General features: G+C 49.0%; 3 protein-coding genes across 7 annotated transcripts in view; 2 read left to right on the forward strand and 1 right to left on the reverse strand.

Annotated features, from left to right (window-relative positions):
* Positions 1 to 69: 69 nt before the first annotated feature.
* LOC146509236 (histidine N-acetyltransferase-like) lies at positions 70 to 4011 on the reverse strand. The gene is made up of 4 exons (XM_085176989.1): positions 3713 to 4011; positions 2688 to 2807; positions 2369 to 2593; positions 70 to 2138 (listed from the first exon to the last, which is right to left on the reverse strand). The coding sequence occupies exons 1-4, from the start codon at positions 3776 to 3778 to the stop codon at positions 1584 to 1586; spliced, it is 966 nt and encodes a 321-aa protein (XP_085033115.1). The 5' UTR covers positions 3779 to 4011; the 3' UTR covers positions 70 to 1583.
* A 1169-nt stretch (positions 4012 to 5180) lies between these two features.
* On the forward strand, positions 5181 to 12749 carry creb3l4 (cAMP responsive element binding protein 3-like 4). 5 transcript variants are annotated; one of them, XM_085176978.1, is made up of 11 exons: positions 5181 to 5397; positions 5459 to 5536; positions 6743 to 6939; positions 7069 to 7333; positions 8085 to 8194; positions 8271 to 8360; positions 8443 to 8549; positions 10097 to 10165; positions 10693 to 10777; positions 11155 to 11245; positions 11578 to 12749. In XM_085176978.1, the coding sequence occupies exons 2-11, from the start codon at positions 5479 to 5481 to the stop codon at positions 11886 to 11888; spliced, it is 1383 nt and encodes a 460-aa protein (XP_085033104.1). In that variant the 5' UTR covers positions 5181 to 5397; positions 5459 to 5478; the 3' UTR covers positions 11889 to 12749. The 5 variants fall into 5 exon arrangements, with proteins under 5 accessions (XP_085033104.1, XP_085033103.1, XP_085033107.1 ...); XM_085176977.1 differs by having other exon boundaries at positions 5181 to 5536; XM_085176981.1 differs by having other exon boundaries at positions 5181 to 5536; positions 6796 to 6939.
* A 404-nt stretch (positions 12750 to 13153) lies between these two features.
* Positions 13154 to 17637, forward strand: part of LOC146509238 (pleckstrin homology domain-containing family O member 1-like) — a 15846-nt gene continuing 11362 nt past the window's right edge. Inside the window, exons 1-2 of the mRNA XM_085176982.1 lie at positions 13154 to 14690; positions 15429 to 15575. Coding sequence (XP_085033108.1) covers positions 14664 to 14690; positions 15429 to 15575 — 174 coding nt within the window. The 5' untranslated portion in view covers positions 13154 to 14663. The remainder of the gene's footprint in view (positions 14691 to 15428; positions 15576 to 17637) is intronic.

Genomic DNA, 17637 nt, shown 5'->3' on the forward strand with positions numbered 1-17637 from the left:
ACTCAGAAAGACCACAGGAGCCAGATCAAGATTCAAATATCTGATTTTATTTATATTCAAGCAGCAACAACCTGGTGATTACACATCGACACAGTCAGAGTTTTAAGAACGTTTCACGTGTGGGTCAGCAGGTGAACATAAAGGTGTGTATCAGGTAAAGACAAGCCTGTCGACACTGCTGCGTCTGTCACACGCAGACAGTAAAAGTCACTTTATGTCCATCAGACAGAGTCTTAGATTTAAACACGAAGCTTAGCAGAGAAAACTCTTCTCGAGGTACGCGTCAGTGGGAGGAGCCATTTGAGGCACCGCTGTTAACCGTTCAAGGGTGAAGAAAGTCCTCACAAAGCCAATTCAATCCTCCAAGAACACAGATTCCCGATTGTCACACGTGACTTATGAATAGGGATGGGTATTGATAAGATTTTCACGATTCCATTTTCGATTCTGTTTAACGATTCAATTCTTTATCAATTCTTTTTAACAATTCGATTCTTTATCGAATCTTTTTAAAAAGGAGAACACTAAGGTCGATTAGCTCAGAACTTTGTTTTATATCTTCTCTTTGAACAAGATAGAAATGTAGGAGTAACATGGCCTTACAAACCCAACAGTGAGATCTTAAGAGATCCACAGCCGACGGCTCTTCAATGGGGGGTCACAGAGTCCCCAGGAAAACTGAGTCACTGCTCGCTGACATTCGTCTATCCCGGCCTGAAAGGAGACGCTACGGTAGACTGCAGCGAGAACTGCCAGCATCTGAGCCAGACTCTGTCTCATCATGGTCACCTAAAGTCACAGTAATGGCAGGTTTGTAATAAGGCAGATCGCGCTAACATAATCTGCACTGTTAGTTGATTATTTACCTGCTGCATTAACGGGAGAGGACGTGCAAACGTTACCGCTGCTGCTGGGCTGAGATTCACGAGTCCAGAATTAAAAACACGACATTCATTTAAGGTCATCGCGTGTTTGTGAGCAAATGCTTTTGCATATTCGTCGTGTTTCCTCCCTTAAATGAAATATCTACTTTGCAAGTATTGCAAGTTGTCCTGTTGTCATCCGCTCTCGTAAAGTAGAACCAAACTTCTGAGCGTTTGAGCCGCCGTGTTTCCTGCCAGGTAAATGACGCTCCGCAACGTGGTGACGTCATTCGGGGCGACTGGAATCGATAAGGGAATCGTTTGCAAAAATGGCAAACAATTCCAAGCAATTGAAACAGTGGGAACCGTTCTCAACAAGAACCGGATTTCGATACCCATCCCTACTTATGAACGTTTGGAAAAATGGAAAATATCTGAAACGTGCTGAAACTCCACAACAACCTCTAGCAGCTGACCTAGAACCGCGGTTCTCTCAGCTGTGGTTACCTCTGAGTGACGATGATGATTTACTATTGAATTGTTAAAACTCACACTTGTGCTTTTAAACAAATTTATAACATTTAATTAAACCTGCATGTGGAACCTCCGGGATTCCCAGTGGATCCTGGGAATCCCGGACAAAAGGTTTGGAAGTGTTTGAAGGAATCCTGGCAGAGGTCAAAATATCCGCCAGCATTCAAGCGGTCACGCCGAGGCCAGTCAGAGGTCAGTCTCCAGTATGACTTCCTCCCAGTAGTCCTTAAAAAATGACACGTTTGCGCCGTTCTGACAGAACTGACGAAAGCCCGCCCACAGCGCAGGATCCACGTAGGTGTGGCAGACCAGGTAACCTTTAAGACTCGGCAGGAAAGCTTCCAGTTGTGCCAGAAACACGGCGCACACCGATGCCAGACTGCGGCCAAAGATGTTGATGTTGAGGCGCATGGCATTGTGGCGGTAGGGTACGGCATACGGTGGCGTGCTCAGACTGAGGGCGGCGGGCTCGAACTTACGGTCTACGATCCACGTTAGGCCTCTGCGCCGCAGCACCTCTAGGTTGGCCTCCACCGGCTTCAAGGGCTCCCAGTCGTTGATGACGGTTCTGCCGGGCAGCAGGTTGGACACCACGTGGTCGGACAGGACCAGCGTCTCAGCCTGCCGCTGGCTCAGTGTGACCGGACCACAGGAGGAGTCGGCGTGGAGCGGATGTTTGGATCGAAGCTCGGCGATGAAGGCGCCCAGGTCGACCACCTCACAGCACAGAGACAAGATGGCCTGCAGGGGGCGACAGAGAGGACAGGGTGAGTCTGCGGTTTACGTACCCGTTCTGGTTCGACTCATCGCAGTCCAAGTTCAGGCTTGGTCACAACACGCCACCTTCAGGAGGACGCGGCATTTCTGCACAGCACGGCCAGAATAAAGGGAACGGCGCCGCGCGACGTCGCTGTGATGAAGAGTTATCATCATCACCAACTTTGGTCACAAACCAGCGGACTGTGACACACCTCCTTTGTGATGAGCCTGTACTTGGCGAGCGTCTGCGCTGAAGGATTGTCTCCTCGGCTCAGCCTCACAGCAGAGACTTCTGGGTAGTAGCGGCGGACGTAGTTGGTCACATGCGTCTGGATGGCGCTGGCGATGCCGCTGCCCCTCAGATCGGACACCACCCTGCGCCCCTGAAGTATTGCCGTCTGAACGCCGTCCACCAGGAGCGCTGACTCCAGCGCCACCTGCAGGGAGATGGAGAATGCAGCTCAGTGTAGAAAAAGAGCCGTGAAACGAAAACTGTGGTCTGCTTCCTCGGGGCCCGCCTTCACGCCTCACCACTCTGCCACCGATCCGGGCGATGAAGACGACGCGTCCAGGCTCCTGCAGCCAGCGGTGAAAGAAGGCGGCCATGTAATCGAGCCCGTTGTAGTCCTCAGGCGTGCAGATGTTCAGGACCTGCGGGACAACACGGCGCTCTGTTAGGAACGACGCTCTGAGGACACCCGGGCGTTCCTGACTCCGCCTCAAACAGACGTCAGAATACAGACAACTTCTGATTGGCGCAAAGCAAACGACGCCACACGGGTCCGTGACGCTCAGCACTGATTTTAAGTTTGGCTGTTAAAGCCCAGGTTAACCACAGGTCAGAGGTCATCGCTGCTCCCAGCAACCTCCCTCGCCTGAAACTAAAGGTGTCCGAGCCTCTGTCTGTCCCCACGGAGACAACTTTAGACCTTTAAATCCGCTCTGAACACGCCGTCCGTCTGAGGCGCTCAGAGTTTATCGCTGTGATCTTATTTAACTGCTCAGATTTGTAACCACATTTTTTTACTGTTTCTTGTGTCATTTGTCCCTGTGAGAAATAAAGCGGCCTGACAAAGCGACGAAGCAAACAGGAAATAAGGCGATGAGGTTTTTTAGTTAGTCACAGCAGTAAATTATGGGATGTTCAAAGTTTTTTAAAGCTGTTCGGCTGGAGCAGCTGGAGTTAGCGTTGGTCTACCTGCCGGCACTAAACTACACACAGCAGCGAGTTTAACGACCTCATCGGTGCAGCGGTGAAAGCTCAGAGGAGCGACGGGCGGTGAAAGTCTGACATGATGAACACAGGTGGCTGCAGATGCTCTGCAGATGTTTTAGTAGGCTTCCATCTGCAGCGGCGTGCTGCAGCGGCGTGCTGCAGCGGCGTGCACTCCTTCACCTCATGTGTTTTATGGAGCAAACGCCATAAAGGCGAAGAGAACCGCTCGAGCAGCCGCGGTCAGTCGTCCTATCAGCGGCTTCAGCCTGAGTTCACATCGCGCACTCTGACCTGTGATCTTTAGAGAGTCATGTGACTATTAATGGAAAAATGTTGGGACCTGCTGGAAGTCCTGCTCCTGCGCCAGGCAGTACACCACATCAGCTGCTTCCCCTCCTGCAGACATCCTGGTCCTGTTTCAGCCCCTGAAGCACTTTGCGCCTGCAGAGAGCTCGACGGTTCCTCTGTGAAGCTTCTGGAGAGACCAGAGGTCAGAAAGCTGTCTGCTGAGCTAACGCTCAGGGCTTGTGAATGCAGCTTCTGAAGCCACGCCCTCTGCCGAGGATGTCACCAGCAGAGGATCCATCAGCATCCAATCAGATGGTGGAGGTGTGAGATTTAAAGAGTTACCTGTGAGAGGAAACCAAACAGTCACACCTGGTGGTGAAGTGCCAGCGCTGCAGTCACGGTGACGGGGCAGGTGTTTGGGAGCAGGGTCCTGGTTGGGTTTGCTGGTTTAGACGTGTAAATAAAAATGAATAGAAAAACACAAAGGGGAGGAGCCTCATGTTGGAGAAGCAAACATGTCGGCACAGGTGCTGACCAACTCGCAGAGAACAGTGTGCTCGTGATTACAGACCTCTGCTGAGCAACCTCTGACCTCTGACCTGCTGCTCAGGTTCAACAGGTAGTGGTCAGAGTGAATTGAGCTGCTGTGAGATTAACTTCTCGTGGCCGTCAGGATGGGCGTGTGGGTGAAGTGTGGGGTCAGGCCTCTTAGGTCCAAATCATTCGGTTCTCCTCTCAGCATCTCTACAGAGGAACACCTCAGCCCCCCCAAATCCTCACAGCTGACGATGACACAGAGTCATATGACGGCTGATAACACGGGAACTGTCAGAGGAGCCGTCATCAAAGCACCTTCAGCAGAGCCTCAAACCTCCAGAGCCCAGAGGCAGGAGAGCAGGTCCAGGGACACGTGGAACATCTGAATGCTGCCGATGGAAGCGATCCCTCCATCTTTGTCCAGGGTGGGCTCCTGCACCGGACGCACAGTCATTGGATATTCCATAAATCACGTCAGACCGGAGTCATCTTATCAACTCTTAACCTTCAACAACCTGCTGCAGATTTGAACTCACTGTTCAAACTGGCTAATTCGCTTTAGTGCTGATTTTATCTGTTGTCAAGCTTTGTTTTGCAATTCCAACTTATTTTATATATTTTTATAACTATTGTCCTTTTCATTTTTTCTTTTGTAGGTGATCTTGGGTTTCTGAAAGGCGCCCTCAAATAAAATGTATTATTATTATTATTATTATTATTACTATTATTATTATTATTATTACTATTATTATTACTATTATTATTACTATTATTATTATTACTATTATTATTATTATTATTATTATTACTATTATTATTATTATTACTATTATTATTACTATTATTATTATTATTATTATTATTATTATTATTATTATTATTACTATTATTATTACTATTATTATTATTATTATTATTATTATTACTATTATTATTACTATTATTATTATTATTATTATTATTATTATTATTATTATTATTATGATAATGACATTAATAATAATATTATTAACATTCCTGTTGGTGGCCCTCAGACAGCAGAGGGCGCTGTTTAGTCTGCCTGATTATAGGAAGAGAAGAAGAAGTCGGGCATGCGCAGAGGAGGCTGTGAGCTGCCAGCTGGACTCTGTTCCTCCGTGAAGCGACACGAAGGTCCGTGTGTGTGTGTGTGTGTGTGTGTGTGTGTGTGTGTGTGTGTGTGTGTGTGTGTGTGTGTGTGTGTGTGTGAGAGAGAGAGAGAGAGAGAGAGAGAGAGAGAGAGGAGAAGGAGGAGCACCGCTGATGAAGATCCGGAGCGTTTGTACCGGAAACGACACCAGCAGAGCTCCGTGTGTCAGCTGTGAGTATCCTCTGCTGCTCCTCCGGTCCGACCGGGACCGCGCCTGGAGAGTCCTGGAAAGTTTTTGAATGGCACACAAAGAGGAAGAGTGAGAACAGTACTCAGTTTAGAAGTACTCTGTTACAGTACTCTGTTACAGTAAAAGTACAGGAGTGTGTTGTTATGAGAAGTCATAAGTGTCACTGCAGGTGTGACCAGTGGGAGTCTGCACATGCTCAGTTCGACCCTCTCCTGGGTAGACAGTAGGAGCTTGGACCCTTTGTTTTGGAGGTGAGTTTACCTTCATTCTGACTGAGTAATCTAAAGTAACCGGGGTGTCATTAGTGAATGAGTCCGGCTGGATGAGCTCTGCTCCACCCTGGCTGTGATGGAGCTCTGGGTGGGGGGGTTTCACCTGGTGTGTTTTTGTCATGTTGTTCGTCTCAAGCTGAGACTTTGCAAAGGCTGTATATCAAAGATGGACACGGCTGCTGTGACACTGACCGCGTTGATTGTTGATGTCATCGGTTGTTTGCAGCCACCAAACGACCAATGAGCCAGTGAAGCTCAGTCTGCAGGAGAAACTTGTGGTTTCTTTGGGCGCTCGCGGGCTGCCGTAGTGGGCTGTAAACATGCTGTAAAGTTTTAACCTGAGGGTCTGAGGGATCACTGCTGCACTGCAGCTTGTGTCCATCTTTTACGTACAGTCTAACAGGAAGACCTTTGCTAGACCATAATTGGGACAACAGGTGATGATGTAGGTGTGCGTGTACAGCTGAGGCTGGCTCGGAGCGTTTCCCTCTGAAGCACGACTTGGATTCACCCGTGAGGCTGTTTTATTGATCAGCTCATGTGACTTCAGGTAAATCGGAGGCGGTCTCAGTCTGCAGGTTCCTCGCTGTCGTGTTTGGAAGCTAAGAGACGCCGGACAGGTCGGGCTTGTTTGCAGAGAAACACGTTTGGCAGCCTATCAGGTTGCAGCTCAGGTGTGTGTGTTTGGGTGTGTGCCTACCAGGATGTCCTCCTCAGAGCTGCTTTACCTGCACACACACACACACACACACCTGCTTTGTCTGCTTGTCAGCTGCTGCTAGGTCATGTGACCCACACAGATGCACACTGCTGCAGCGTCTCAGGCTTTCAGAGCAGTGAAGGTGTCGTATTCAGGAACTCGAGCTGAAGAGCTTCAGCTGTGACCTCTGACCTCTGCTCTGCTTTCCCACACAGTGTCCGCCTCTTGCTCCTCCTCCTGTCTGGTACTGATCCAGGTGTGTCTGCAGGTGATGGATGCAGAGAGCGGGGAGCTGTTTCTCGGCGTCATGGCGTCCGGGAGCTGGCAGCTTGACGGTCCGTTCTCCTCCTCAGAGCTCATCCCGGCCGGCTCTGAGAAACCCCTGCGGGACTGGGCGGTGGACCCCGAGTGTGTGAGTGTCTGTGACCACATGACCACTCAGAGAGGAAGTGTTTATGTGAAACTTTGAAGTGGCGGCGAGTTTTTCCATGTCTGATGTGGCCTTGCTGTTCGTGACTGTGTAAAATGTGACCTTCATCAGATTCTCAATGACAGCGACTCCGAGGACGTCCTCCACGCCGTCGATCCAAACGAGGTGTTTCCCAGCGGGACACCGGCTGACCCGTCATCAGAGAGCGACAGCGGGATCTCCGAGGACCCCGCCGTCGAGAGTCCCGTCACCACGGTGACTGCAGCGGGCACCCAGTTGGCGCCAACGACAGTTTACCAGCTGGTTTATGACATCAGCGGGCTGGGCGGTGCTAAGACTGGAGCTGGACAGGAGAACATCATCTCCATCGAGCTCGGTGAGGCCACGCTTCGTTTCTGCTGTTCAGGATTCGACGAATCAGGCGACATTCAACAGTTAGCTTCACGCTCGCTTCGACTGAGCTTAAAGAAGTTTGTTTGATTAATTAAATTAAAGTAAAGTTTAATTAAAGCATCAGCAGATGATTCATGCTGAGAAACTTTAATGTAGTACCAGGTGTCTCCACCAGGGGGCATGTGAGTATTAACAGAAGCTACAGCATACATTTTCATTGCTATGCAGATGATGCCCAGCTCAGTGGTCCCTCAGATGGCCCCGCCCCTCCTGAGCCTGGCTCTGCTGGAGGTTACTTCCTGTTAAAGGGGAGTTTTTCCTTCCCACTGTCGCCAAAGTGCTTGAGTGTTTGTCTCTATGTTTGTAGGGTCTTTACGATATAAAGCGCCTCGAGGTGACTGCTGCTGTGATTTGGCGCTACATGAACAAAGTTAATTGAATTTAATTACGACCTCTGATGTGAAACTGCGAGCTGGTTTTGCACACGGGTGAAACACTGCCCCCTGCTGGTGACGTCATGTTAGTTTGGAACGATGATGATTTTAAATCATTGTTTAATAGTTTTAGGTGGCGTTCACGGCACGAGACTGAAGCTTTCAGCTTCCTGTTAAATGACCTGGTGTGAAGCCAAAAACTGTGACTCCACCCATTTAAAGAAAAAATCGACAGTGTGATGTAAGCGTGGCAGAAACAGGAAGGAGTGGCGTTGTAATGGTGGTGCGCTCTCTCTGCAGATCAGTGGAGCTCTCAGCTGCTGCTGTCGGACTCGTGCGTTGTGAGCGAGCTACCTGTGGTTTCGGCGCCGCGGCTCACCATCCCTCCTCCCGGCCTCGACGACGACCTGGTGAGCCTCTGTTTTTGTTTTTTTTTTGTCCTTCGTCAGGCTCCGCCCTAACGACTCTCTCTTCATCCTGTTGCAGCTGTGCCTGGATCTTCAGCTGACCGAGGAGGAGCAGAAGCTGCTGACCCAGGAGGGCGTGTCGCTGCCCAGCAACCTCCCCCTCACCAAGGTCGGGTGCACGGATGCTCTCAGGCCGCAGCGTTTCTGTGTCAGGTGCACGCTGCTGACTTTGAACCGAACTTTATTCACAGGCCGAGGAGCGAATCCTGAAGAAGGTCCGGAGGAAGATCCGCAACAAGCAGTCGGCTCAGGACAGCCGGCGGCGGAGGAAGGAGTACATCGACGGGCTGGAGAGCAGGTAACCGGCCAGCTGACCGCCGCCGCGTCGCTAACAGAGACTCCATTTCCAGACGTGTTGTGAGGTTTTTTCAGCGAGTCGATAGTTCGTCCCCCCGCCTTCGTTTATCTGCTCTCACTTTTAATTTGAACTTCCTTCCATCCTCCAGGGGTCATGACCCCGCTGCCTTTCAGCCGTCTCCAGTGTCGCAGTCCGCGTCACGAGGGTTAACGCTGGATGAGGGCGGCGTTGTCACACGTTCACCTGCAGATTGCTGCTATGAGCAGGAGAAGGAGGGGCTCACTCTGTGTCAGCCAGAGCGACTCAGATGTGTTTTTGTTGGGGTTTCAGAGTAATGAGGGAGTCACAGCTGTGTGTTAAATCGATGCTATCCGGTCGTTAAGTCACTAGCCGTGTCTGGGCCTAAACTCGCTGCAGGTCCATATATCAAACGATCACTATGGCATTACTGAGAGTTAAAAACTGTCTAAAGTCTTTCATCTTTAATAAAATGATCAGCGTTCTGCTCTACCAGGTGTAACAATTGAGTTTAACATCCATGAAAACGGAATTTATGACATTTAACGGAGTTAGAAGTTAGCAGGAAGTTAGCTCGCTAGCTTCTATCTAAATATAGCATGTCCTGACTGCGGGGTTTTGGAAACAAATTCAAACGTACAGCTCTGTTATCACTTCCAACATAAATGAAGACAGAAAACTAAACAGCAGTGACGTTTGTAGGGTTACTGAAGTTAGCTAGCTGGTATATAATGATGTGCTACGTGATCGCTAGCGACACAGCTATGTTAGCATAATATAAACAAGCTAACTTTTTTTTCACTCGATAAAAGTTAACGTGAGTGTTCTCGGTGGTCAGGAACAAATGTAATCACATGGCAGGATGCTGTAAAAGGACCAAACTTCAGTCAGGAGAACAACTGAGATAATCCATCCACAATACGAGGTTAGTCATTCATATACTGCTGCATGGGCTGGGCTGTAGCTACATCCTAAGGTTTTAAAAACTGAGCTTAAATGAATGATTAGCGGTAATAAAAGCCGAGGGAGGTCAACAGTGATCAGTGACTGTTTTAGGAGCTTTTTGAGATTAAATAGCAGAAAATACAAAACATTAAACATGTTAACAACACAAAAGCATATTAAACGCAGCTACTTTAGGCCCGGAAGTAGGATTTGTCACGTCATCACTTAACGACCGGATAGGTGCGTCGTGACCACAAACCCCGCCCCATATTCTGTTTCCTCCTGCGACTTCTTCAGCTTAGAGAAACCTCAGCGCCACCTGTTGTATTGGTGATGAAACCGCAGAGCGACAGAAAGTTACGCCTTTACACCGAGCGGCGTCGCCGGGTTACTGACGTTAGATTGTCATTAACGAAGACGGCGCTAAACGTGTTTTTAAACGTCTGTTACACCTGTGTGAGCGGTGATGTAAATAACCTTTACGTGTACGGCTTCATGTCCTGTTAAAGTCTGCACAGAGGTCCCCATGTTTACACTTGTGTGTGTGCGTGTGTGTGTGTGTGTGTGTGTGTGCGTGCTGACAGGGCGGCGGCGTGCTCGATGCAGAACAAAGAGCTGCAGCGGACGGTGGAGCAGCTGGAGAAACGTAACACGTATGAACATGCTTTACTGATTATTGATCGTTAGGCATAAAAGGTCACAGAGAGGTCACTTCCTGTGACATAAACACAGGGAACGATGTCGAGCTCACACTCTGCAGGTTTTATTGTAATCTCACACAGTTTGGTGACATGAGTTTATTTATGAGCTTTTCCAGGATAATTGATCAGGTGACCCTCACTCCTGAATCCTGAGGATGAAGGAGGAAAGTTGGGATTAATTGTTAGTGTGTTCAGGAATACCACACACATGTTATTCCAGACACTTCTGTCACAAACAGGATCAGAAACATCCACATCAGCGAGACCTCCCTGTGGTTCTGACTCCCACCAGCAGGGGGCACTGTGCTCTCACTTTAAATGTAAACCTCGGACAGCTCAGTCACGAGGACCCGAGTCTGTCTGAAACAGTCAGATTTACTTTTTACTTTCTTCTTGAACTTCCTGCTGAGTTTGCTGCTTGCTGATTGGTTCACCTGCTCAGGTAAGCCCTAACCAGCCCCTGTGTTCCTACTCCTCAGGTCTCTGCTGGCTCAGCTGCAGCAGCTTCAGTCTCTCATCAAGCAGACGGTCAGTAAAGGAGCCCAGACCAGCACCTGCCTACTGGTACGACCACCTTAAACCCGTTAAGGTGGAATGAAGTCTGTTTTGTTTTTGTTTGTTTGTTTGTTTTAGTTCTGCTCCTACACACACACACACACACACACAAGCCCGTTCAGCTATCTTAGTGAGGACCTTCATTGACCTTAATAACCCTAACCATGAAGAATGAAAGCCTGAACCTAAACATAACCTAACTGTAACCCTGACACTAAAACCACATTTTGAGCTTCAAAAAGGCTTCAGACTTGTGAGGACCGGGTTGTGTCCTCACACACTGCTGGTCCTCACAAGTATAGTAGAATGCAGATTTCGGTCCTCACAAAGATAGCTAGACAGGAACACATACACACTCTGACCCTGCTCCTCGTGTGTGTCTTCAGATCATCCTCGTCTCTCTCGGTCTGATCATCCTGCCGAGCTTCAGCCCGTTCAGCCGCCACCGTGCAGACGATGACTACAGACCCACAGGAGGTCGGTCCCTGATGACATCACTTCCTGTTTGAGCATCTGTGATGGCAGCACAGGGTTTAGATGGAGGCTTTTGGGGAAGCTGAGAGTTTGTAGGATAAAAATAGTTCTTCAGGCGCTCGAGCGCTTTCTGACGCTCGCTGTGTAAATATGGCGACGCAGGTAAACGCGTCTGGTTTACAGAAAGATCAAATCCTGGTCTCATGTTGTGGGTGTGGCAGGAATGTCGCCTCAGAGACTGGAAAATGAATCTTAGGAATAACTTCGGTCGTGTTTTCTCCTCGGCACGTCAAGGCAAACCGCTGAACTCATGATTTATTTTTTCATCTTTCCAGTGATTTCCAGAAACATCCTGACGGATCGGTCGTCCTCCCAGCCGACCTCAGACGACGCCTACGGTGCGACGTCCCTGCAGTCTGATCAACCCGCTCTCAGCCAATCAAAACCTCCTGAGGGAACGTCCAATCTCCCAGAACCAACAGAAAACCACGAACACGCAGCCGCCGACGGTACGGAGGGGAGCCGGTCGGGAAACGGCTCAGTGGTTGCTGCCAAGCAGACGGAACCCGGCGCCCTCGGCCAGAAGTCGACGGTCCGAGGAGGACGGCGCGATCAGGCCATACCGGGACACGCCGATGAGATGTAGAAACCGGACTTCCTGTTTTGAAGGATGTAAAAACCCGACCTGCCCGATCGATCAGCTGATCGGTGCTGATTTATGGTGGTGGATTTCAAATGATCAAAAACACCAGACGGTGTTATTCACGCCGAAACAAACCCTGTTAGCATCTACGGACATCCAGCACGAAGGCGAAGGTTCAAACTCGCCGTGGCTTTTCACCGTCGCCTGTTAGCATGCTAAGTCACGAGAACGCCAAACGTCTTTGTTTAATAAATAAAAGGTTTCCTTCACAAATACGTGAGCAAACGTTACGTGTTTGAGTTGCAGCGTTGCTCACACGCCACGTAAACGCCGCGTGGGGATGTTAGCAGCGTGGTGCGGCGACCGCTTTTCTTTTTCTTTCTGGGATGAAAAATGAATCAGTTGTGACGTCTGGAGTGATTATTGCCAAGTTTGATTTTTTCTTGTAGCGTGTCCTGATCATAAATCATCTACAAACTGCTGCTCGTGCACGTTTGTGACACGTGGTGACCTCATCAGTTCAGACTTTATGTGCAGAGCGCCCCCTGCAGTGAAACGTGTGTAAATGTCTTTCTGGGTGAATTAAACTGTTTTTGCTGATCTCAGTTTCTTGGATTGATTCGTTTGTTTTGCTGCGTCTGAACTTTGACCTTTAAACGCTGTCAGACTTCACGGATCCGCCTGCAGGCCGAGCAGAGGAACCTGTTTCAGTTTCACCGCCGTACCTCCAGCTTCGTTTCAGGATCTGCTTCATTAAAGGGAAACCGAGCGTGTGCAGCAGCACGGCGAGGCCGACTGGTCTGACTGGAGCTGCCAGCTGTTATTTTTTTTGTAATGAATAAAAAATAAAGTGACGTTTCTGTGCTGATGTTTGGAATCATTCAGACGCTGCTGCACTTCACACAGAAACCACCAGAGGGCGTCACAGACCAAAGGCAGTGAGTCTGCAGCTTCGATCCGATTGGGCGTCTCATGAAACACTAAAAATAAATCGTTTATAAAATCAGGTTTTACTTTCGTAAAACTTGCAGGTCACAAAACTTTGATACGTTTTTATTTTTTGATTTATTGTGTCATGAAAACATTTTTAGATTAATATTCATATTTATTATTATTATTATTATGTGTTTTGATATCTTTTCCAGTTGTGTCTTCATAATTATTACTTTAACAATTTGTGTTTTTATTTGTTACGATTTGTATGATTTGAATTGATCCTTATTTTAATATTTTTTCTATTTAATTTAATAATTTCAGAGTTTTCAGAGTTTCCTTTTTAATCATTTATTTATTTTTTGACGTTATTTTTTCATTGTTACTGTTTATTATTATTTATAGGTGAGCAGTGCTGTTGGCCGTGGGTGAGTCCGAGCTGATCGGGTTGAACCTGCGGCTCTAATCTGCTGTTGTTGTTGTTTTGGGCGGATTGTCCCTTTAATGATGGGGTCGGGGATAATCTGCAGATGAGCCGCCACCTCTCGCTGTGACCCAGTTTGTGATCTACACTGGGACTGAAACTGACTCCAGATCAGAGCCGAACCTGGAAACATCTGTCAGATCAACCAGATGCAGATCAGAGACGAGGACTTCAGAGCAGCTGCAGACTCGTGAGGACGCGGCGTCTGCAGATGGCGTCTGCGGTTTGCGGAGACCATCTGCAAACCAAAACTGCAGTCTGCAGTTCATGGCATGATTTCAGAGTTGATGAGGATGTTGGGTTCAGTCTGATGCGCGTTTCATCACAGTTTTGGTCAATGCTAACAGTGCAAGCATGAGCTGCGGTTCATGCGACGGCCACAGGAGGGCACTAATTAAAGGTCCTGTAATGGAGCACAGTAAAGACGGTCGTGTTGGTTCGGTGAGCAGGCTCGGAGAAAGAGTCTGCGTTTTCTTTCTGATTAAAGTTTGTTTCTCTACATTTGAGTCGTTTGGTTTCGATGACCTGCTCGCTGTGAGCTGATGGTGCTCACCTCATCCATAAATCACCAGCAGTTATTTCATTTTTTGGAGTTTGAGGCTTTCAGATATTTGTCAGTACGTTAGAGATCACCTCCCTCCTCCTTTCTCCCCCGCTTGTGTCCACAGGCTGAGGTCAGTTTCCTTCGCCAGGCGCAGGCGGCGTCTGTGTGACACATTTCACCCTCGTGGATTATCTCTGTGAACACGCCATAATCTACATCATGCTGTGGATTAGCACAGATGTCTGTGGGATTACAGAGAGTGCCGTGTGTTTCCTGAAGCTGAACCAGGCTCAGGTTCCTGGAACCAGGCTCAGCTTCAGGTCTCGGGTCTGTTCAGCCCAAAAGGAGGAGACTGTCCTCCCAGCAGCGGAGCCTCTGCTGGACACCAGAGGAACTGCAGGTTCGAGCGTTACCGCCCACCCTGTGACGTCAGCGCTTTCAGTAGCTCTCATTCTCGGCCACTCCCGCTGTCCGCCGGAGGGGGGCGCTTCCGGGCTGCCGATGAGCCGCTGAGCCAGCGGGCAGACCGGGGGAGGCGGGGGGGGGACAGGGAGGAGGAGTAACCGGACACCCAAGCACGGAGCGGCTGCTGGCCGGTCAGAGTGCGGCGGAGCCCGGCAGCAGCCACAGCAGCGGGTCGCTCAGCGCAGTGAGACCGAGCAACAGAGCCGAGGAGCGGCGGAGCTGAGGCGGAGGCTCCGGTCTCCCCTGCAGGAGTTTGACTGCTTTAACGGCGCTCCGAGTCTCCATCGAGCGGATAACGGAGTTCCTGTGAAAGTGGGAGAAGTGTCGCGATCAGCCGCCGGACACCGGCAGCATGAAGAAGAGCAGCTCCGGGAAACGGGTGAGTGATACCGGGACACAGGGCGACCCCCGGGGCTCTCTCCGTTAAAGCAGAACTCGAAGAACAAAAGCCCGAGGATTAGTTTTATTCTGAAGGCTGAGAGCCGCAGGCTTCCCAAGAACCCACGTCCGGTTTTCATAATAAAGGCCTCACTCTGCTGATGCTTAAAAAGTGCCAAAAGGCCAACAAACAGACGGAGAAGTGATGTTTTTAACAGTGACCCGGTCGGTGAGGGTCTGTGAGGGTCGGTGAGGGTCTGTGAGGGTCGGTGAGGGTCGGTGAGGGTCTGTGGGGTCCAGGCCGGTCCTGGAGGCTTTAAAGTGACCTGAATGTGGTGTGATGGTTAATCTGCTCAGCAGCTCCAGTTTCAGTTACAGCCTTTAATGGACTTGCATAACAACCATCTGACCCCAAACCGGCTGAACTCAGAATGAAAGCAGTTAGAGGCGGGCTCTGTGGGTGCTACACACCTGTCTGTTCACACAGGTGAGGATGAAGAAACAGAGAAACAGACATAAAGGACAAAAAGTCATATAAATCAGCGTCTCTCAGTCTGTACAGAAAACCGAGTAGAAACAGTAATAGAAGCATGAATAGAAACACAAGCAGAGTATTATAAATAAAGACTAAAAATACAAACTGAGGAGATGAGGTTGATTTAGGCTGAGCTTCTGGAGCCGTGCTGACAGGTTTCCCTGCTCCTCACCTGCTCTGACGGCTTCCTGTTTCTTGTCTCAGGGCGCGTCCGAGTCGGCGCCGCAGAACGCGCCGCCTGATAAAGTGGGCTGGATCAGGAAGTTCTGCGGCAAAGGGATCTTCAGAGAGATCTGGAAGAACCGCTTTGTGGTTCTGAGAGGAGACCAGCTGTTCATCTGTGAGAAGGAGGTGAGTCAGAGAGGGCGGGGCCTACAGGTGACCAACCCCTGACACTCACTCAATCAGTCAATCAATCAATCGATCAGTGGACATGATCAGAGGTAGAAGGTCTCTGATTCTCACAGCGTGATCACCTGTAACCAGCAGCCAGGTGACACCTCACCTGTGATGTCATTAAGAAGGTTAACGAGGAACAGATTTAAAGGGACTGCGCAGCTTTTTCATTAAACTGTTACAGAACCTTACAGGAGAACTCTTGCAGAGAACATCTGACATGTTAAACCTGGTAAACACTGAAGTACCTCAGAGTACTCCAAAATACCTCTATGTACATGCATTGATAGTATTGTGTGTAGTATTTTTAGCCTTCCTCCAAATTCTGCAGTTCAGTTTGCAAACAGAAAGATTCTCCTCGGGTTTCATCAGCCGACGTTCTGCAGGCGTCGAGTTTCAGTCCGAGCTACAGATACACAGAGTGCTCCGGTTTCACTGCTGCAGCACAGGAAAAGTGTCCTTACAGAACCCTTATCACTCAGGGAACGTCGTCATAGAACCGTTATCACTCAGGGAACGTCGTCATAGAACCGTTATCACTCAGGGAACGTCGTCATAGAACCCTTACCACACAGGGAACGTCGTCATAGAACCCTTATCACACAGGGAACGTGTTCATAGAACCCTTATCACACAGGGAACGTCGTCATAGAACCCTTATCACACAGGAACGTCGTCATACAACCGTTATCACTCAGGGAACGTCGTCATAGAACCGTTATCACTCAGGGAACGTCGTCATAGAACCCTTATCACACATGGAACGTGTTCATAGAACCGTTATCACACAGGGAACATCGTCATAGAACCCTTATCATACATGGAACGTCGTCATAGAACCGTTATCACACAGGGAACATCGTCATAGAACCGTTATCACACAGGGAACGTCGTCATAGAACCCATATCACACAGGGAACGTCGTCATAGAACCGTTATCACTCAGGGAACGTCGTCATAGAACCGTTATCACACAGGGAACGTCGTCATAGAACCCTTATCACACATGGAACGTGTTCATAGAACCCTTATCACACAGGGAACGTCGTCATAGAACCCTTATCACACAGGAACGTCGTCATAGAACCGTTATCACTCAGGGAACGTCGTCATAGAACCATTATCACTCAGGGAACGTCGTCATAGAACCCTTATCACACATGGAACGTGTTCATAGAACCGTTATCACACAGGGAACGTCGTCATAGAACCCTTATCACACAGGAACGTCGTCATAGAACCGTTATCACTCAGGGAACGTCGTCATAGAACCGTTATCACTCAGGGAACGTCGTCATAGAACCCTTATCACTCAGGGAACGTCGTCCTAGAACCCTTATCACACATGGAACATCGTCATAGAACCCTTACCACACAGGGAACGTCGTCATAGAACCCTTATCACACAGGGAACGTGTTCATAGAACCCTTATCACACAGGGAACGTCGTCATAGAACCCTTATCACACAGGAACGTCGTCATAGAACCGTTATCACTCAGGGAACGTCGTCATAGAACCGTTATCACTCAGGGAACGTCGTCATAGAACCCTTATCACACATGGAACGTGTTCATAGAACCGTTATCACACAGGGAACATCGTCATAGAACCCTTATCATACATGGAACGTCGTCATAGAACCGTTATCACACAGGGAACGTCATCATAGAACCCATATCACACAGGGAACGTCGTCATAGAACCGTTATCACTCAGGGAACGTCGTCATAGAACCATTATCACACAGGGAACGTCGTCATAGAACCCTTATCACACATGGAACGTGTTCATAGAACCCTTATCACACAGGGAACGTCGTCATAGAACCCTTATCACACATGGAACGTGTTCATAGAACCGTTATCACACAGGGAACATCGTCATAGAACCCTTATCACACATGGAACGTGTTCATAGAACCGTTATCACACAGGGAACATCGTCATAGAACCCTTATCACACAGGGAACATGGTCATAGAACCGTTATCACACAGGGAATGTCGTCATAGAACCC

This window comes from Neolamprologus multifasciatus, chromosome 11 (assembly GCF_963576455.1).
Source record: "Neolamprologus multifasciatus chromosome 11, fNeoMul1.2, whole genome shotgun sequence".
In the NCBI taxonomy this organism is placed as follows: Eukaryota; Metazoa; Chordata; class Actinopteri; order Cichliformes; family Cichlidae; genus Neolamprologus; species Neolamprologus multifasciatus.

Bases quoted from the DNA above. Each gene is read 5' to 3' on its own strand.
- LOC146509236 (XM_085176989.1), bottom strand. From the start codon at position 3,778: ATGTCTGCAGGAGGGGAAGCAGCTGATGTGGTGTACTGCCTGGCGCAG. The intron at 2,594-2,687 runs GTGAGGCGTGAA...ATCTCCCTGCAG, and splicing joins CCCGGATCGGTGGCAGAGTG to GTGGCGCTGGAGTCAGCGCT. The intron at 2,139-2,368 runs GTGTGTCACAGT...CGCCCCCTGCAG, and splicing joins ACAGGCTCATCACAAAGGAG to GCCATCTTGTCTCTGTGCTG.
- creb3l4 (XM_085176977.1), top strand. From the start codon at position 5,479: ATGAAGATCCGGAGCGTTTGTACCGGAAACGACACCAGCAGAGCTCCG. The intron at 8,195-8,270 runs GTGAGCCTCTGT...ATCCTGTTGCAG, and splicing joins CCGGCCTCGACGACGACCTG to CTGTGCCTGGATCTTCAGCT. The intron at 11,246-11,577 runs GTCGGTCCCTGA...TCATCTTTCCAG, and splicing joins TGACTACAGACCCACAGGAG to TGATTTCCAGAAACATCCTG.